The sequence below is a fragment of the Salvia splendens genome, chromosome 14 (genome assembly GCF_004379255.2).
Source record: "Salvia splendens isolate huo1 chromosome 14, SspV2, whole genome shotgun sequence".
Classification (NCBI taxonomy): Eukaryota; Viridiplantae; Streptophyta; class Magnoliopsida; order Lamiales; family Lamiaceae; genus Salvia; species Salvia splendens.
In genome coordinates this window covers 546995-568706 of record NC_056045.1, presented here as the reverse complement: position 1 = coordinate 568706, position 21712 = coordinate 546995, and the positions used below count along the sequence as shown (strand labels likewise).

Below are 21712 nucleotides of genomic sequence, written 5' to 3'. Positions count from 1 at the left end.
TAGACTAAATGAGCTATCTCTTCTAACAGACTAGTCTTAGACTAGTCTTTTGGGAGGAGTTCTCCCGTTTGGTCTTTATCATATTAGGATTTTTTTGATGAGTATAAAATGCTCAAACCAGAAAAGAGGAGTAGAAGTTCGACGAAAACGAACGAGAACCATGAAACTTGATCTTAATGTGTATGTCCTGTCTGTATTCGAACCACTCCTTGCCATCCTCTTATGTCACTGAATTTATCAATCATCTCAATTGAAAAAATTGAAAACTAAATGCTTATCCTAATGCTTATCCTAGAGAGAGGTGAAGAAATTGAAAACTAAAATCGAATACATGCAAAGCTATGAAATTAAATAATTCAATATTTATATGTTTCTTTAATATATCCTTCAATTTAAACAGTAGTAGTATTTGATATCACGTAATTCTTTGTTAAGTGAATTGGACTTGCAGAATCCATTGGAAGATAATGAAAGGTGTGATTATTTTTTATTCTCTTCTTACAAGTCAATTGACAAATGTGGATTCTATAAGCTTACAGACCAAACAAATGAAACATGATTTCAATAAATTTTTTCAACCATAAACAACCTTCAAAATCAAATCTTGAATAAAACTTTAAAGCATTCAATATAAACTTACAACATTAAAGAAGAGTGGAAGAAAGAAAAGAGGGATTTTCTCTAACCCTACCATGCTTCTTTTCTTCTTGATATAAACAACTATCAATTTTATGCAAAAAAATCGAGATTAGGGTAAGAGGAGCTCGATTTACAAGAACCGGGGAAGGGGCTGTTGCACGAGCGAGTCCCTTCTCATCCTTATGAAGAACGTGCTAACAACAGCAGAGTCATTTGGACTGTAGCGACATCCGTCTTGATGAACACCTCCTCAGCGTGTTGAATGAGGAAGGAGAGGAGTCTAGTTAGCGACAGCGCTCCTTCCTTCTTCTTTTGATGGTTCTCGTTCCACCCGGATTTCTAGAGTACTCACGGGTTGAGCTCGTTGTTTCTCTCAAACCTGAACCATTGCCAGTTAGCGTAGAGCTTCTCTTCGTCTCCAAATGGAAGGCCGTCCACGGGGAGGGCTTCTATCTTTCTTTTGGAAGAGACGGTTGCCATCCTCCTCCTGTACTTCTTCGCCATATCCTCGGCTTCTGATAATACTTTCTGCACGGAAAAGAAGGGTTGATCGACAAATGCCTCAAGTTGTTTTCTCTTCAGAAAATAAAAATAATACCTCCTTGTTCGACAGGAATAGACCGGGCTCGCTTTCGAGATCAGCAATGCTGCATGAAAAATTTTCAATATAAGAGGATAAAAGAGAAGAAGGCAAGTACCATTCGTGCAAAGAAAGATTCCAACATAGAAATCTAGCATTGTAAGTCTAACTTTGTCTAGCTCAAACTTGGAGGAGGAAATACGACTTCTCAAAAGAAAAGCTACCAAATACAACTTCGTCTAGCTCAAACTTAAAGTCTCTCTTTCTTGATTACAAAGGGCTCGTTTTGCTTGAAAGTCCGAATTAAACAACTATTGGTGATAATTTAGGCCAATTCATTGATTATCTGTAATAACAGAATCTAATGAAGCTATGAGGTTTCCTACATCATATGCAACAACAAAGACTTCGGCAAATTGTAGACGTGAAGTAAGAAAAACGGCATACCTCAGAGAGATTTTCCCTGGAAACATCGACTTTATAACAAGAACTTTAACCTCATCGTCAACTGCAAGATAGTCGCTGACAGAAGTGGTATGCCCTCGAGATATGTTTGAAATATGCAGCAATCCACTGCCAAACACGACGATCATTTGGAAAGAAGAAAATAAATGTCAAGAATTCGGGAAGTTAGCAAATCACATTCAAGAAATATAATATTCAGTAATCCAGTGATCACCTCCTATTTGTATCGCCTATCCTTATCTGTGCACCATACGGGAAAATCTTCTTGACCGTTCCATTTAGAAGTGTTCCCTCTTGAAGATTCATCATCGCCTGTACAATTGGGAACGAAACGGAACAGCATCAGGCAAAAAGTTGTTGCAGAGCAAGAAACAAACATTAAAACGAGAAATACAAACCCAAGCCTCCTTCTCGCTGAGTATCAAGTCGTTGGTATTTTCGTTAATTCTAGTAATCTGCACGTAGAGCCTCCTTCCAACCTGCATCATCGAGATATCTCCCTTAACTTATAGTAATATAACTATACATGCCAAGCAAAGAGAGTTGTGATTGATCATACATTCTCTTTAAGTTCTGTGTAATTGTTAACTCTGTTGATCAATTCGGCTTTTGGAAGAAAAGCCCTCAGCCCCTGCACGACAGAAATCATGTATAACCATTGAATTAGATAAGGTAGTTTCTAGCTAAGCATGAATCTGAGATATAGACAGATGGAGCTCACCTCCAGTCTTGTTAGGAGACCGCCGGTATTCCATTCCGTGATTTTAATCAGAATAGGTTCATTTAGTTGCATAATCTGCCAAGAACGGCCAATATAAACTTCAAGAATGGTGAAATGATTTTACAGCTAAGTTGAGCTAATTTCCTAATATTGTGATTTAAACAATACTAGCTATGTGGGTGGACAATGGACATATGAAGGGAAAGTCGAAGAACTGAGACTCTCAACGAGATGCAGCTAACTGAGCTATTTTTCTAATATTGTGGTGATTCAAGCAATGCTATCTATATTTGCACAAATCACGAGAGCAGCTGAGTTCTTGACAATGGCTCTCTAAGTGAACGAACCGGCATTAATATCAACCACCTAAATATTAAATTCGTTAAAAGACACAATTTACATTCTTAAGTTCACGTAATGATAGAAATGGTCTAAACTATTATATCAGTGAAAATGAACTCTAATTTCATTGTATTTCGAGGCACCACATAGCTGACTACAGCTATACACCGATTGCTAAAAGAAGGTAATGGTGGTAAAGTTTAAGGTTGTATTAAGCACAAACGGAGTTGCGTTTAGAAAGAAAACTAGCGAACCATAAGATCAAACCAGCGAACCAAAGAACTAGTGGGCCTGAGCGCAGGAGCAATACCCTTGAGACGTCATCTCTCAATGCACTACTAGTCTTTAGTAATCTAAACATGGTACCAGCACTCCCAATGACAATATCATTTTAGAACTGTCCATTCTTCTTCCAGATTAGGTATTACTCTAATTCCCAATACCAATTGCATTAGCATCAACATTACATTTCATATTCAATACCATCTCACATAAGCCACAAACATTGAAAACATAAGGTAGCAAAAACACAATTCCCCAATATTTTAATCTAAAAAACTCAGAAACAACATCCAAAATATGCCCCAAAATTCACTTATACATGAAACAATGTGAAAACACATCATCTTAACAACTCTCTATTCTTCTTAATTCAATCCCCCAATTCCAATACCATTAGCAATTTAGCATCACCACTCCCTCTCTAACCCTCTAATACTTCATCAAACACAATCCACAAGCACCAAAAAGCAACAAAAACACAATTCAAGACTCCACATTCTAACAAACAGATGAGCAAGAAGAAAACCTGCCTCACTCGGTGCCACGCAATCCGCCTAAAGAGCTTCCTACACGAAAGCAACGGCCTCCCACCAAGAGTCCTTCCCAAGACTTCAGCAAACAGAACAGTCCCCACATCCACCACAGGCCTCCCCGGCATAGCCACACCGCCCATCGCCTCGTCGTTCCTCAAAATCCCAACCTTCCCACGAACCAAAAACTCCTCAGCATCCTTCTCCACATCACACAGCAAATCCCCCATCTCCTTATCATACAAAGGCAGCACATCCTTTGTCAGCATTGTCCCCAGCATATCTGCCCCCACATTCACATCAAGCTTATTCTCATTGCCAGAAACCACCACCCCCACCACAAAATTCCCTTGCTTAGGCTCATAATACTCCACACCAATTTCCCCCGATTTCCCCTCAATTTCCCCCTCAAGTTGATCAATTTCTTCCTCTGGTGACCTAAACAGCTTGTAGAAAGGGGCTAAAATCTCATCAGCATCGACCTTCTTCACCTCTTCCTCTTCCACGGCCTCGAAATCGCTCACTGGCTTCGGAGAGGGCTTGTTGAGCAGCTCAAGCTCTTCTAACTCTTCGTCGTTCTCAGCTTTTTTGGGAAAAGGGGCTTCCTTGGATCCCTCAAAGACTCCGTTTTTAGTGCAGAGTGGGGCATGGGCGCGTCTGAGTTTTGGCAATTTAAAATTTGTGCTAGAATTTGAACGGGAGAAGGAGGAGAGCGGGGAAATGGCGGTGGAGAGAGATGGATTGGTGAAGAGAGATGAGTTGTTACAAGAGGTGTGGTGAGTCAGTTGCATCGCTGCTTATCCTGCGCACCTCGTCGACGGCGTAGTTTCTTTGCCGCTTCTTTTTATCCGTTTCTAGTATGTGAATTTTTGGATTTTTTTTAATTGGAAAATTGTTTAATTATAAATTTGGTATCGATTATTCTGATTTATTTATTTTATATTTTAATTGCCATGGTTATGAATATAAACGAGATAAAGATAAAAGAATTGTGCATCTAGATTGATTCTACAATGTGTGTGTATATTTGGGCTAACAAATGGGCTTGGCCCAATCTATAGCTTTACAATGGGCGAGCTAACTCCTAAAATCTACCTGGCCCAATTAATTTATCAAAATAGCGCAATGTGTGAAAACTTAAGTTAATGGAATTCCACAATTGAATCATTTACATCAATTAATTTCACTCTTGAATATAATTATGGTGAAGGGGAGAAAATTAATTAATTTTTCTACGATTTCAACTCAGGATCACGTCGATATCACTAAATACGGAGTAATATTTTACTATTGTGAAATGCTATATATGTGACTTTTTCGTGATGTGTATTTATTGGTAGTTTAGTAGTAATACTCATATACTAATAAATTTTTCAGAAAGATGTAGCATAATTAAATTAGAAAGATCGTGTATCATAGACTCGATGCAATAATTATTAAACTTTTCCTAACTTAAAGTTCATGCAACCTTTAGTACTATCATGTCCACTCATAGCAAAAATAGGAAACCTACAACACATCCATTTTTTTTCTAAACCTTACACTATCAAAATGTCTTCCTACCTTGATTGAATATACAAGCCAAAGACTGCAATTAATTAGTTGTTTTATTTAGTTGACAATATGCACATACTTATTTTTTCAATACTTTTATATGGAATTAAAAAACTTAGATACATCATAGTTCTGTTTTAGTTGATATTACAATTTTACTTTGATTCTAATTCACTGGAAATTGTTATGTTAATATTATTTACAAAATACATCAAACTCAAAGTTGAAAAGAGACGCTAATTATATTTTACAAGTTTTAATTAGATAAAAATAAATTTATAGGAGTATGATAAAAATAAAGAATAATAGTATTGACTATTGATTCGGAAAAAAGTGGTGGACGGTGATGGTGATGGTGATGGTGATGGTGATGGTGATGGTGATGGTGAAAGTGAAATTCAACCTGGTCGGTGTTTATTTTGATTTAACATCTCTGATAGTAATTACATTAATTAAAGATGTGTTGATGGAATTTTTTTAATTGATTTTAAAATGATACTATAAAAATGTGACGTGGCTTGTAAATTGAAATCTAATTGCGTACTCGATAATATCGTAAAGCAATTGGTATTCAAAAGTTTAAATATTACTAGATTTAATTTCTCATCAACCCTACCAAATATTGAGAGAGAAAAAATTGAAGGAACTTGTCAGACGTTTGACAGAGTTTTGGAGAATTGGAGTTTGTATTATATTATCAAGTATTTTGTATTAAATTACGGATTTATTATTATTAGGGTCTAGTATTATTGTTATATTTCCTCTAAAAATGTTACAGCTGGTCCATTTTAATTCTATCGTAACTAGGGCTGGGTAAAAATACCGAAATACCGAAATACCGCCCTTACCGTATCGAAAAAATACCGAAAATACCGGATTTTCGGTATACCGCGATTTTCGGTAAGGTATCATACCTTACCGATTTATTTCGGTACGGTAACGGTATGAATTTTCATATACCGAGGTATACCGGGGTATACCGAAAATACGGTATATACCGTAATTTTAGGTATATACCGAAAATATGGTATATACCGATATCAATATATGCCAAATTATATCAAGTAGATTCATACTTTTACCACACAAATAAATATTTACATGTAGAAATAAAATCTTGTCTCATTATAGTTGTCGGGCAATCATGTAAATATAAAATCAAATAAACTCAATTAGGAAAACTTGATATCGCTGAATCAATTAGTTTCAAACAAATATAAGATTTTAGTTAAATTAGTTCCAAACAAATATCATTGAACGTTGTGTGATTGCGTGAAGTTTAATTGTTGCAGTTTTTTTTTATTGAATATGTTTGAGTTTGATTAAATTTCATGTTTTCTAAGTATTTTTAAATTTTTATTTTCATTTGTGTTTGTATTTAGAATTATTTATAAAGCAATGATAGTTTGGTATGTCGTACTGTAGTCCGATATACCGTAAAACTCTGGTATTACGGTATACCGAATTTAGATATGACATACTGAAAATAAGGTATAGTATCGATATTGAAATTTGTCATACCGAAAATAAGGTATACTGAAGTTTGGTATACCGAAAATTTTGGTAAGGTAAAGGTATGGTTTTTTCTCATACCGAATTTTCGGTAAGGTATACGGTATGATGGTTTCGGTAAGGTATACCGTACCTACCCACCCCTAATCGTAACTGAATTAAATCTGATTTCTAATTTTGGTTTGATTCGGTTGATATTCAGTTTTCAGAGTATTTTGCTCACCCTACTCATGGACGTAACGCATACTCAATTAAATTTAATTATCTACAATCAAATTGTAACTTGTCAAATAGTATGGATAATATAATTAATCTCAATCAAATCTAACTCAAATTTTCCACTTATATCCATACTATATTTAGATATTAATTTTTATTACAAAATAAATATTCCACCGTCGCTGATTCGCTCGTGACTATTTGCACCATTCCAATCTAATCACATGTGTCATCCTATCATAATTGGAACATAGTTTGTCTATAACTTTATCATGCATTCTTCGACCTTTTTTCTAAGCCCACACAAAAAATATTCAAGCTCAGTTTTAGCTTATAGTCAGGTATTAATTAGGTGCATGTGCATGACGTGTATGCTGAGTTTTTAATTTTAAGTAGTATAATTTCCATATATATAAGTAGGGATGTATTCATATATATAGCCATTAATTAATTGAATTATAAAATAAAAAATCATCTAATCATCTCCCCTGCCTCTTATTTAAGTTGAATATAAATAAATAAAACTAAACGTCAATACATTAGCACTCTCACAGTCATATACATTAAGATTTAAAAATAAAATATTAAGTCACACAACGTTGTTATGAGCATAATTAAAAAAAAGTCATTTGTATGCGGATTAGACGATTGCGAATACTCCTATTGAAAGTTCGTAATTTAAGTATTTTACATTTATTAATTAACCAAATCAAATATATACTTCAAATTATTGAACAATAACTCTTTTCTTATTATATTCTAAAGAAATTCAGACAAGGCATATGAGAAAACGAATTAATATTCCACACATAAAAATCTAATCAAACACAAGACCCCAGATTTCCTTTGTTCTGCACCAAAGGAATTAGTGTTGAGGATTTGAGGAATATGGGACCCAATTTAAATTTGTGCTGAAAACATATTTTTAAACTATTCATAAATTATTAATAAGGACTATTGTCTTGTACTCTTATGTTGGAGCATATTTTGCTACATTTCTTTTTTTTACCTTGTAAAAATGGCTACATTTCCTATCTAAGGGCATATAGATAAATTGATTAATTATTTTTTGGACTAATATAGATAAATTGATTAATTATTTTTGGTCCAATTAGTGGCATATAGATAAATTGATTGATTATTTTTGGTCCAATTAGTATGATGTGGCTGCTAACCAATATTCGAAGGGTCGATGATGAATTCAAGTTATAACAACTCATGATTCACTTAAAAATAAACTGGACTAATTATTCATTTGGATTTGAAAAATGTCTAGTCGGTGGAAATTGTCTTTAGCTAAGAGAATATTTATGTTTCAACTTGTTTTTCGTTTTATTTGTTTTGGTTTATTTATTTTGAGATAAGCCTTGGCCGCTTAAGAAGTCAAGGAATATTGAATAGATGAGAATATTTATTTACAAATTGAAAAAATTTAATGCTTAATATATGAATTAACTAGTTGACGATATTGATTGGTCAATTTTAAATGAAAGATTCTAATTAATATTGGGTTTTATTCATATGTCTAAATGATTAAATTGGATCATATAAAATACAAAAACTATTATTAGAGTAGAATAATGGAATACGTTTGTAAAAGTTGTTTGGAGTTTTTGTGATTATTAGTTAATTAATATTATTGTTTTTAAGACTAATATGCATGCATGTATATATAGACTATAGATGTAGCTGTGAAATTTATAATGTACCTATATGTGGATAATAATGAGATTCCAAGAAAGTATGTTAACATGTAACTAATGTAACATGGTATGTGAGGTGTTTCCTCTTTTATTTATAGAGAATAATAATAGTGTGTCTCGATCGACATCTTGTGATAATTATCGGACAATTCATATGTATATATGTATGTTTGTATGAGATTATTGGAAGAGATCGAATTGTTTTGTCCAAAGAAAAAGTAACTAAAATTTGAGTTTATCTTGAACCTATTAAATAAAATGCACCTACTATACAATATTCATTATAAATGTGATCATATGTAAAGAGATGACCGAATATAGTAATATATTTTTTTTGAATTACCTTACAATAAATTTGGATCATCGATTATCCACGATTTTTATATAATAATATTATAATATACTACTGTATTATCATAAAATAATCAATTAAGCCTTATTGTATGTATGTGAAAATATATTTAGTAAAACTAGAACATTTTGATTTAAAATTAATAATTGCATTTAGTGTTTATATCAGTTGTACTTTCTACACATCCCTATTCATATAATTACAACTATATTTATTAAATATTCTTTATTATCTCACAAATCAAATAAAAGTAACCCCACTTTGCGTAGGATATGCACTATGTGGTGTTGGTGAGTGAAAAAGTGGTCTAACTTTTTAACCAAATACAATAAGTTATAAACAAAATAAGTAGCACGCCTCTTTTACATTAATTAAATTAAAATAAATATTCATTTTTATTAGTCTTGGGCCACACTTAGAATTTTTCTAATGTAAAAAAATTAAGCCTTATATTCAGAATATACTAAGAATCTGTGTGAATTGGTAAAGCGGTATAAGAATACTGGCCTCAGGTTCGAGTCATCTCCGCCTTTAAATTTATATTCATTTACTAAGTAGTGCCTATGAACTATCCATATCATAGATGAACAATACATAAATAAAACATGTTGTTTATCAATAAATTATACATAAATAAAACATGTTGTTTATCAATAAATTACAGTAATTTAAGGGTGACTTATAGCCATTTGGTTGCATTATACTTTTCCTCATTTCACTCAATGCAATTAAACCACTTTAATCTATGTATTAGGTATATATATTAAGATTCAATGAAGTTTATGATCTTAATTTTTGAAATTTTTAAATGGCCCGAATTTTTGCTTATTCTTAAAAATTTTAGAACTAGATCTCTACAATGTTCGCAGTAGGGGTGGGTTGATACGCGATATCGTATCGAAAACATTGTATCGTATATCGTATCGAAAATATCGATATGAAAGAATTTCATATCGTTATCGTATCGAAAGTTTCGATATATCGTATCGAAAGTTTCGATATATCGAACTTTCGATATGGATAATATCAATATCGTTATCGTATCGATATTTCGTACTGAAATTCGATATATCAATATATCGAATATACGATATATTCGATATAAAACGATATATCAAAATATCGATATATATCGTATATTCGATATATATCGTATATTCGATATAAAACGATATATCGAAAATATCGATATATATCGTATATTCATATAAAACGATATATCGCGATATAAGGAAATTCATATCGTTATCGTATCGAAAACTTACGATACAATATCGTTTCGTATCGAAAATTACGATATATCGAAAATCCGATAATTTTTTGATATTTTTCAATACGATACGAGCGATATATCATTTTTTCGATATTTTTCCCCAACCCTAGTTCACAGTGCTCAAAAGAATAACAAAAATCATGGTTGAAAAATCCTCAAATTTTGGTTATAAAATAAACGTCACCCTAAAGTTTTCTTTTTTATCAAATAATTTGTAGCCACACAAAAATCTTTACTAAAGTGCACAATGGAGTACTTATAGCCAACGTGAAATATATGTGATGATAAAAAATAGACATCTTCAATTTTTAGGAAAATAATTTTGTGTAAAAGTAGGTAATTTGTCGTTCCCAGTTCCCACTATCACATAAATTATTTTTAACTATTTGATAAATGATTTTGACAAATACTACATGATTAAAGTTAGTGCGACAATTGTTGGGTCCCTCAAATTAACCCTATAATTAGCTCACAACAATACAATTTCAGATTAATAAATCTTAAGCTGTCATTAATTAAAATTAATCACTGGGATATGGGAATTTGAAACACTACAAGTCTACAACTAACCCACTATAATACAATAACTATATCCTATTTGGACATAGGCACGATTCTAAGTTACCAAGAATTCACCAATCACACCAATGCAGTGTATATTAAATTATAATTCTTCATCACGCAACATATGTATCATTTTTTATATTTTATTTCATGAAAGGAGAAAGCTCTGATAATAATTTAACTCAAATAAATTATTATATTTCATAGAAAATCCTAATAAGCTAGTGAAATTATATGAAACTTTGCGAACCTTTTGTTTTGTATCTAAAGGCTAAAAGCATAAAACCTTAATAGGAATTGGCTCATCGGAACTATAATGGTCAAAGTCATTATCAAATAATTGAAAAAATGCGACACTCTAAAATGTTCAGCCATTATTGAAGTAGGTAAATAAAATCTATGTATTTTGTGGACATTAATTCATATGATATTGCGATTGCGAGGTGGGGACTTAGCATTGTGCATTCACAATAAAACATGAAAGGTGCATTTTACACTATGATAGTAAGAGGTGCTCTTAGAAAAATGTACTAATCATAAACACAATAATTATTTTTAACAACGTTATTTTGATGTTACGAGCAATAATGATTTCTTAGAGCTTAAGGGAAAGTTCACATATTTATGTCTAGTTGTAATAAAAAATAAATAATAATCATTTAAATTACAAATCTTCGTTAAATTTTTAAAAATAAAATATTAAATCTACACGATTTTAAGTTTTCTTATTAGTCTCATCCCATGTTTTTGGTGATGTTGAAAACAATATTGATTAATTTCAATAAAAAAAGTAGATAAATTACAAAACTTTCTTATTTTAATGAAATAACATCATTTTAAACATTATCGAAGGGATCTTTTCATACAAAAGTTATAATTGAAAAAATCACAATCTAATTTTCAAATTTTACAATACTGACATAAATCTAACCAAAATTTTAATGTTTTAGATAACTAATATTCGAATTAACAGCGTAAAAAACTCTGTATATAAAGATGATGTTCGATTTTCTAGATAAAATAGTATCTATGTGTAATCTAGTATTAAGTTGTGTGATTATTTAGTCGGATGAAGTTGGCTATAACTAATTATCACATAAACATCCATTTAAATTAAGTCATGAGATTCAATCTCATGAACCAAACATAACACAAATTTAACTGTGAAATGTAATCTTGCAGACCAAACGCCCACAAAAATTACTACTCATTTTGTCTCATCTTAAATGAGACATTTTTCTTTTTGGGATATCCCCTAAGCAACGCATTTCTAATAGAAACACCACTCTCTCTATTTTTTATCGCTCTTACCTTTTCGTTTCTTTACTTAATTCACAAAATAACACTATGTGAAATCTCGCGCAGAAAAGGAAATGCTCCACTTAAAACAGGATGGGAGGAGTATAAAATTAATTTGCTCTCTATATATATAATTGGGAGAAGAAGATTGAAGATAATATTAATAGCAAAAAATTTCCCAAATTGTTTAGTGGCGCCAAGCAAACTGTGAGTGTCACAATTTCTATTTTGGAATTGTAATGTTAGTATAAATCTGCTAGCTGTTTCGGTTGCTATATTGGTCCACATTTACACGGTTAGTCATAATCCACCGCCCCCTCCGCCGCCCCCACCGAGATCGGCAGCTTAATTCTCCCCCTAAATTTCTCATTTTCGATTTGTTGATTCAATTCGTATTCTGGAATCTTCATTTTTATTGATTATTTCGATATGAGGAAGATCAACTCCAGAACTCATCATCCACATCAGCAGCAGCAGCATGAGGTATTATCTCTCTCTCTTCACTATCTATCTAGCTGGAATGCGAGTGCTTTCTTTTTTCCTGTGGTTTTTGGTGGTTACCTGTGGAGAATTGCAGAAAAATTGGGCTGAAATATTGTGTTTCGCTTGCGCGTGCCTACAGCTATCGTGGAAGCGTCTCGTGGTGCGGAAGTGGCTGAACATCGCCACCAGCAACTCTGATTACTCTGCGGATACTGACACCGACTCCGATTCGGAATCAGGTGCGCCTCTCCGATCCGTCGTCGTTTTGCTCGCACTTTTTCATGACTATGTGTAATTTTGTTTTATATTTGTGCAGAAATTAATGATTATGTAGGAGAATCGCGGTTCAAAAATGAAAAGCTGATCGGACTTCAGGTTGATGCTGCTGGTAACGTGCTTCCGATTAAAATTGTTGCGATTCAATTTTCAGTGTTGTTTTATTTGGTCAAAGTTAGACAATTTGTTTGAGTCGAAGCATGTGGATGTGGTGGTGTTTCCTACATCGTGAGGCAGAGTATCGGTTTTTATAATTTAAAAATCTTGCTTGGAGTTGGTGCATTACTTTACAATACATTTAATGAATTCTGGATAAGAATTTGGTTGAGTCATAATAACTTGTGCCAAACTACTTTGATTGTTCAGAGAATTTATTTTGTAATCCACTGGAAATATATGAAGTCTGTATGTATTTTCCTATTGTTCAAATTTGTCTCGTTTATTGATTTGACTCTAGAGTGATAAAGGGTAAATGGTCTCCTCTCCGGGTAACATGTATCAGCTGGAAATATATGATGTCTAGTTTTACCAGCCACTGTAATAAATATCAGAGTTAGGCATTTAATTATTGTCAAATGAACAGTTTGGTGTCATCTAATTGATCTATCCTTGACTGTTATGTTTTCCTATTAATAAACAAGAATGACATATTTAGGCATAAAAATTGGTATGTGGCGTTGACAAATTAGTTATTCTCCTTTGGTAATTTTATGCAACCTGGATATCCCAAATCACATATTACTATTGCTTTTTACAGGAATCACTTGGTGGGCTGTTTAGATAATATTACTGCCTGCATATATGGCAACCGGATTGCTACTATTAGAAAAACTACACCCTGATAAGCTCTTTATTTGTTTTTGACATGATCTGAGCCGATCAACTTTTGTAATTCTGTCGTCTTACAATAGAGTATAATACTTGATATGTTATGTGAGTTTGGTGTGTAAATCATCAAAGAGAACATATTTGAGTGTGTGATGGCGCCTTCAGATGCTCTGAGTTTATGACACACATTTGTAGTTAATTTGTTATAACAAATTAACAAAGACATGCTCTCTTAGACTGCCTTAAATGGTTTGAGCTATTTCATCTCATGCCATTAATGCTATTTTGGTGTGAGCTTTGAACTAGTTATTTCTAGAGGTATTTAATTGTCCTCTCTGTGACATTTTCTCGATCAGATGCTCTTGACGCTCTTCCCAGGTTAAGGAGACGAAAATCAGAGACATTTCGAGCTCAGTATATAGACACAAAGGAAATCAGGTAGGTAACTTTTTGCATTTTCTTTGTGAAAGCAGCTTATTGATGTAGCAAATTAATCATCTGCTAATCATAAGGTTAAGTTAGAAATGTGGGTATTGAATTCTACTATCTTCTTTCTTTGTCTTTATTAGAATATGTGCTGCCACATGGAATGTTGGGGGCAGAATTCCACCTGATGACATAGACCTCGATGATTGGTTAGATATTGATAATCCTGCTGATGTTTATGTAATTGGGTGAGTTCATTATATGCTTTTAAATACGCCTTTTATTACTTATTTACATTTCATTATGCAATTATGTAGCCATGACAGTTATCTCTGATCCTTCAGTATATGTTATCCTCCTTATCATATATTGAACAGATTGTGAGGTTTCTGAATTATATCACACTACAATTTCATTTTGTGGTTCTTTTGCCAAAACGTACGTATAATGCATAATAGGTGAAATCGTAATTTGCCTGAACTTTAATGTCACATTTGCTTTGTTATGCATCTCTAGCCTTCAAGAGATTATCCCCTTAAATGCTGGAAATATATTTGGAGCTGAAGACAACCGCCCAGTTCCAAAATGGGAAAACTTAATACGCGAAACACTGAATCAAGTTCCGCCAGCAACTAAGTTTAAGAGCTACAGTGACCCACCTTCACCATCAAAGTATAAGCCATCTGAGGATGCCCCCGACATTGAAGAGGAAATTTTGCTTGAATCTGACAGTGATGTTGAGGAGGAAATCCACCCACTGAATGAAGACCCTAATGTTTTTGAGGAAATTGAGGATAGAAGGGTTATTGGAGATGATTTTGTCTGTGTTGATCCATCTGTCTCCAATGGCCATAACAACTCAAGGAATTCCGTTAACAGAGATTTACAGCGGCAGTTATCTTCTCCAAAGATGCTGGACAGATTGTATTGCTCCAGAACAGGAGATTCTGAAGAAAATGCAGACGTAACAGATACCAACTATAACAAAAAATTAACGAGAACAATCAGTGGGACAGAAAGGATAGGCTTAAGCTGGCCAGAGCCACCACTTAATCTCTTAGGTCAGCATGTTTTTGATAGACACAACTCCTTCAAATCCTCCAAGTCTTTCAAGACATCCAAGTCTTTCAGAACATATAGTTCTTTCAAATCAACCGCATTCAATGAGAACAGAATGCGAGCGGAGTTAGCTTCACTAGCAGAACTTGACCTTGAATCTCTAATTAATCGGAAGAGAAGGCCATCATATGTTAGAATTATAAGCAAGCAAATGGTTGGCATCTTTGTTACCATATGGGTTCGCAGGAGTTTGCGGAAGCATATACAAAACTTGAAAGTATCTACCGTTGGTGTTGGTATTATGGGCTACATCGGCAACAAGGTTTGTTCTTTTGATATTTATTTAGTCTTTTGGTAAATACCGGGGTCTGTAATTACAGTTCTGTATTCAATGCTTAGAAAGTGGACATGTTTTGCGAACTTTCAGTAGATCCTAACTCATACTTCCATTTTTCTTTTACTTAACTTCACATGTGGCACGGCAGTCATGAAATCAATGCATATGCACATTCCTCTTTATTATTCAGCTTTTTTCTCTTGATGCTGTTCATGAATTTTCTCCCGCCCGTCTCTTGTCTTCAGGATGTGTCGTGCTTAGATCTTCCGCTTGCCTTTTTTTTCTTTTGGTGATATATAGATGTCAAGTGGCATGACTCTCTCACTCTTTCATATAGGGATCGATATCAGTGAGCATGTCTATTCATCAGACATTCTTCTGTTTTATTTGTACCCATCTAACATCTGGCGAAAAAGAGGGAGATGCTAACAAAAGGAATAATGATGTGCAAGAAATTCATCGACGGACACACTTTAATTCACTTGCGGGTTTGGGGCATCCCAAGAAAATATATGACCATGAGTAAGTATGACTGTCCTTTTTTCTCATTCTTTTTGTTATAGAATTAAGTGTTAAGATTGAATTGGTCATAAAAATTATGTGTAAGAACCATGCATATTATCAAGAATTGTCTAAAATAAGTGTGAAGTAATGAGCATAGATACTTGGCTCACATTGTTTGGTTAAACTGCAATTCCTAATAAAATCTTGATGTAAGGTTAAATGAGAGATTTTCTTTTTATGGGATCCTAGTGATATTACTTTGAATTACAGTTCCAAACGGTAATGCGTTTGAAATGAATATATGTGATATAAACTCCTACTGGTTGTAGGAGAATAATCTGGCTGGGTGACCTAAACTATCGAATCAATTTGCCCTTTGAGCGGACTAGAGAACTTATTTCCAAAAAGGACTGGTCCAAGTTAGTCGAGCGGGATCAGGTGAGACTTAATGTTCTTACTCTTTCTTCTTCTAGATTTGGTAAAAATACTAAAAGCTGACTTTGATAAGTACCTTCCTTATGTTTACACCTGTGTAAGCTGTGTCCATAATTGGTTCAATTAGATTTCATGATGGAAACATTGTTTCCCCAAAATTTTCTGTCTATCTATTTATTTTTACACTAACTATCTATTTACTTTACATCTAGCTTTCATAACTCTTATTTAAAACCTTGACAAGTAAATCTGATACATTGTTCTGGGGAAAGATGGAGTAAGAGTGTAAACTCTACAGTTATTTTCCTTTTTAGCTTCTCTGTTTGCTCATTGTTGCAGAAAGTGAAATTGTTAGAATTTATTTTACTGGACTCCCTTTTGTAGCTTTCGAAGGAGTTCAGAAAAGGACGTGCATTTGACGGATGGTCTGAAGGTACTTTGACCTTCGCTCCAACATACAAGTATGAATTCAACTCAGATTCTTACAGTGCCGAGGAACCAAAGGCCGGCAGGCGAACTCCGGCCTGGTATGCACCATCCTCTTCAAAAAATTCCTTTTCATTCATAATATGGCTCTTATATTTCATTGGGTTTATTTGTTGATACGGTCTTATAAGTTCACAAGTGGATCCCGTTTAAGCTTCTTTTCTTTCTACATAGTAGTTTTCAAGTAAAAATCAATAAATCTTGACAAGTTGATGAAGAAACTGTGGTTCTATGAAATCTATATCTGTCTTTTTTTTGGTTATTTATACACTGTAAATTTTGTACTAACATTCTCTATATTCAATTCATGCAGGTGTGATCGTATACTATCATATGGAACAGGAATGAAGTTACTAAGTTATAAGCGGTCAGAATGTAAGCTATCAGACCATCGCCCTGTGACAGCCTCTTACATGGTCGAGGTCGAAGTATTTTCACCTCGAAAGTTGCAGCGAGCGCTCACCTATACTGATGCAGAAATCGAACAAAATGAGATCGTGACAGAAATGGGACTTGGTACCGATATAAACCAGTTTCTCTTGGAAGAGGTATATAACTCACCACTCCATACAATCCATTAAATGAACAAAAACACGTTTTTCTTGATTTGTTTAGTATAAACTCTAGACAGCATATCATCACCAGAAAATGATAGATACTGATTTGGTAATATGATTATGAATGAAGTTACAGAATCCTGATGTGTTCGTGTACAGGATAAGACGTACTGGGAGCGGTGAAGGGCTTCAACCTCCTGAAGAAACGTGTAATAGAGGCCCCATTGACTCGCGTGAGAAAGTTTCGAACGAGTCCATTCTTTTGATTCTTTGCCAGATATGTTGGGAGTTTTCTAGTGTGGTTTTTGGTGTGTACGTGTATTTTTTTGTGCAGTTGTTTTTTCAGTGAGATGAGGTGTAGAGAGATATAGGATAGGTGTAGGCAGAAATGGTTAATAGAGCCAATGCCTCATTCTTCTTGTTTGGGATTACAAAATTTGGGATAGTCTGATTCATAGTATTTTCCTTTGTTTCATTTACTGGAAATTGATTGTAGTTTTTAAGCATCTTATTTAGTTAAAACTGATGGTGAATTATTGTAATTATAAAGAATTATTTTTATGTGCAGTTATTTTTAGGTGAAGTATTAACCAATCACACACATCCCACACTAACAGCTCGTTGTAGTTTCAACGATTTTTTTCTGAAGAGTCAAGACCAAGACATCAACCGCCATAGGTGGTCCCAATGACTAATTTTCTCACTCATTTATGAGCATTATTCGACGGGTCGGACAATTGACTTGGGTTTTAAGACTACTCCATATCAAAAGTTACATAGGAGACACCTCAAAAGATTGAATGAATGGCTCAACAATTTCAGACTGTTCAAGAAATGAACTTATGAAAATAGGAGACACCTTAAAAGATGATTACTCAAGGATTTAAGACTATTCATCCAAAGTAGAATCACACTTGTGACATTTAACTAAGGATAGATGAGACCATTCCATTCAACCTATAGTTAAGTTCAAAGATTCTTTATGCAGAAAAAAAGGGTACAACAGAAAGAAGCAATTTATGCAGAAATGAGATGCCTCATAAATCATTCGATGTAAATTTAAGTACAAAAATGTCTTGAGAGAACTATATATAGCCTGAACAAAAAAAAGACTTGTTTGATGAAGCAAAACAACCTCTCAAAATGTCCAAAATTACTACTACTGCAAAACCTAGTTCATCCTTCTGATGAGCTCATTGATATAGTCTTCACGGTTTCCAGCATCTCCTCCTTCGACATAGTGATTCCTTTTCCTCTGCAGACCACCCAAGGGTGCAGAGAGTTGGAATGGCCATAAGAAGTTGTTGGCTTCCTTGAAGTGAGGCCCAACAGTCAAGATCTCATGGATAAGATCTTCGATGCAGATGATCCCGTGCTTGCCAAGGGTCTGGGAATGAAAGGCAGGTGTCAGTGAAAAACTGTAAATAGTCAAAGCTAGGAAATGGAAGGAATAAGCTATTAACCTGTTCTATGATTGAGTTGTCTGTCAAAGCAATACGCTGCTTGTTCACTTTGCCAAAACCCCTCTTGTATATCAGCTCTTTCACACTCTTCAAGTTCGGGTACCCAAAAGTCACATATGGTTCGACCCTGTGCAACATGTTCACTGTTGCCTTGTTAACCTTTAGGAACACCCCATTAAAAATCTGCATCCACAAGTTTGAGATTGAAATCGTATTAGAGTTGCACAAAAAGGTTCAAAGGCAACAGGGTCCAACAAAAGAGATATAAACACAAAATCGATATGTAATGATGAACTTTACGTTTCAAGAGCTATTTGAACAGATCACAGACCATCAAGCAAGACATCAATTTATATGGCTAAGTTTCACAAAGAGGCTATCTATCTAATCCGCAACCTTAAGAAATTGATCACGAGCACTAAGTAGAGAGAACCACAACCATGAAACCAATATCTTATACAGCTGTAAGGGAACATTAAAGAGATGCATCATCACCTGACGCAGACGCAGAAGCTGCAAAATCTTCTTGGTTGTGGGATGCATCGCATTAATACTGAGTGATCAAGGAAGAAAGAATTGTGAGTTATACAATATCAATCACACAAAACCACTCAAATCACTCCACATAAAAAAAATGTGCATACCCACGAATGCGAATGATGAACAGCAACTTAGCTTCCGGGTTCACATAGAATCCTCCTTTCAACCTCGCCTCACGCTTCAATTGAATGAGCTCCCTTTCCTAAAGCACCAATAATTATCACAGAGTTAGTGAGCAAAACCAAACAGTAACACAACCCACATAAGATGGACAAAAGTCTCTGGTAACACACCTGTGCCGCATACTCCTTGGCGTAGTCCTTAGCTCTGTTGTAAATCAGCTTCCTGTTCGCAGATTTCTTTTCTTTAAGAGTTGCAACCTCCTGCTTTTTCGCCAAAGCCCATTCCTCAGCTCTCTTCTGTTTCTTCAAAACAGACTCCGGAACAATTTGTCCTCCCTTCTCAGCCATCTACACCAAAACCAAACAGACCTGATCAGTTCTTCAAATTATAAACACATCTTTGCAAAAAAAAATACAACCTGAATCTCAAACAAACATGACTGACCAAACCTGATACAGAATAAACAACTTCTACATTCAGATATCTATCTATATATAATGCAATTAGTGTCCAATTGGCACCAAACAGGCACACACCATAAGCAATTTTGCAAGCATTGGACACTAATTTATAATTTTTTATCTATTAAAGCCACTAAATATGATGAAAGCCGTTTTTCAGCTGTAAACACTCATTAACAACAAAATAAAGTATTGAGCTATCAAAGAAGAATATGGGAAGATCTGGCCAAAGAAGAAAGAAGGCGATTTTCATTCTCTCCATTTTGCAGTAGTTAATCATAGCTATCAAATACTATGTAAAAGACTCAACCATTTTACACTTTGAGCATTATCTTTGCTAATTGCTAGTACACTTTATGCTTCAAATCAAGCTAGCCAACATGAATTTCTATTGCGGTCCAATTTTTAAAGAGCAATAAAGAACATAATCATGAATCATTCAAATTACGCACATCGATCATATATTCTATGCAGTCGTTATTCCAAAATGAAATGCAACCAAACAAATCGGAACTGTAAAAGGAAAAAAAATCTTACTTGAATCGTAGCTGAATCAGAAAATGCAGAGGAATGAGAAGTAGCTACCGCGCTGCTGAATGAGTGAAATTAGGGTTTCTATTGTTTCCTTTTAATTTATTGAACTCCCAATAGGCCCTATATTAGCTTGGGATAATTCATTAAGGCCCAAATGAATTATATATGTTGTGGGTTATATGTTTAGTTTGGTAAATTTATTCCTGTACTATACCCAAATGAAATAGTATATAAATTTTAGTCCCTCCGTCCGAAGATATTAGACTCATTTCTATTGGCACAAAAATTTAGGAGGTATTATTTAGTGGTGTAAGTGGGGTTCGTAATAAAGTAAATATTTATCATAAATAGAAATCACTCAAGTATGTTGGGACACCCTAAAATGGTATACGAGTCTAATATCTTGTGACGGAGGGAGTATGTGATTATAGATACTACTTCAAAATGTAAAGTATAAAATATAGTTTTTTGAATTTCGAAAGATATAAGGTCACGTGGGGTCATGTTAGGTTGAGATTTTTTAGCTTAATTGAGAATTAAGATGCATTTTCAGCCACTCATCCACAATATTTTCGAAATGTCAATTGCAAGTCGATTATGTCAACTCGGAGGTATTATCGTCAATAGCATGCACATCAAATGTCAACAACTTATAGTGAACATTATATGTGTATAGTTGACATGAATTGTATACGTAATTGACATTGAGTATACACATAGTTGACATTATACATGTGTAGTTGACATGGATTGTACTCCCTCCGTCCCACCACACGTGATCAACTTTCCATTTTGAGTTGTCCTATCACAAGTTATCAATTTCATTTTTTAACAAAAAACTAAACTTTAACTTTCTCTTACTTTAATTCTTCTCTCTTACTTTATTTTCTCTTTCTTACTTTATTCTCTATTTATCTCTTTTACTTTTTCTTCTCGCATACTTTATTATCTTCACTTTAACTCAATATATATCATTTTCTTAATTCTCGTGCCCAAAAGAAATCCATCACTTGTGATGGGACGGAGGGAGTATATGTAGTTGACATTATGTGTGTGTAGTTGACATGAATTGTATACGTAGATGACAAAAAAAAATTAAAAACAATTAATTTTTTTTAAAAAAAATTAAAATTAAAAAAAATATTTATTGAATAAAATGTACCAT

The 21712-nt window shown here is 33.9% G+C and overlaps 3 protein-coding genes across 4 annotated transcripts; 1 reads left to right on the top strand and 2 right to left on the bottom strand.

Moving 5' to 3' along the window:
* Positions 1–554: 554 nt before the first annotated feature.
* On the bottom strand, positions 555–4410 carry LOC121764825 (protein PIGMENT DEFECTIVE 338, chloroplastic-like). The gene is made up of 8 exons (XM_042160856.1): positions 3556–4410; positions 2406–2480; positions 2244–2315; positions 2083–2163; positions 1899–1996; positions 1667–1792; positions 1238–1286; positions 555–1167 (listed from the first exon to the last, which is right to left on the bottom strand). Exons 1-8 carry the CDS (start codon positions 4348–4350, stop codon positions 988–990), a joined length of 1476 nt encoding a protein of 491 aa, XP_042016790.1. The 5' UTR covers positions 4351–4410; the 3' UTR covers positions 555–987.
* Positions 4411–12200: 7790 nt separating this feature from the next.
* On the top strand, positions 12201–17997 carry LOC121765552 (type IV inositol polyphosphate 5-phosphatase 3-like). Of its 2 annotated transcripts, none has more exons than XM_042161747.1 (11): positions 12201–12518; positions 12613–12757; positions 12835–12906; positions 13979–14060; positions 14192–14296; positions 14565–15429; positions 15782–15966; positions 16278–16386; positions 16768–16910; positions 17183–17417; positions 17586–17997. In XM_042161747.1, the coding sequence occupies exons 1-11, from the start codon at positions 12465–12467 to the stop codon at positions 17607–17609; spliced, it is 2019 nt and encodes a 672-aa protein (XP_042017681.1). In that variant the 5' UTR covers positions 12201–12464; the 3' UTR covers positions 17610–17997. The 2 variants fall into 2 exon arrangements, with proteins under 2 accessions (XP_042017681.1, XP_042017682.1); XM_042161748.1 differs by having other exon boundaries at positions 12202–12518; positions 12658–12757.
* Positions 17998–18442: 445 nt separating this feature from the next.
* LOC121763294 (60S ribosomal protein L7-4-like) lies at positions 18443–20676 on the bottom strand. The gene is made up of 6 exons (XM_042159289.1): positions 20551–20676; positions 19723–19899; positions 19534–19631; positions 19385–19442; positions 18890–19072; positions 18443–18813 (listed from the first exon to the last, which is right to left on the bottom strand). The coding sequence occupies exons 2-6, from the start codon at positions 19897–19899 to the stop codon at positions 18598–18600; spliced, it is 732 nt and encodes a 243-aa protein (XP_042015223.1). The 5' UTR covers positions 20551–20676; the 3' UTR covers positions 18443–18597.
* Positions 20677–21712: the final 1036 nt, after the last annotated feature.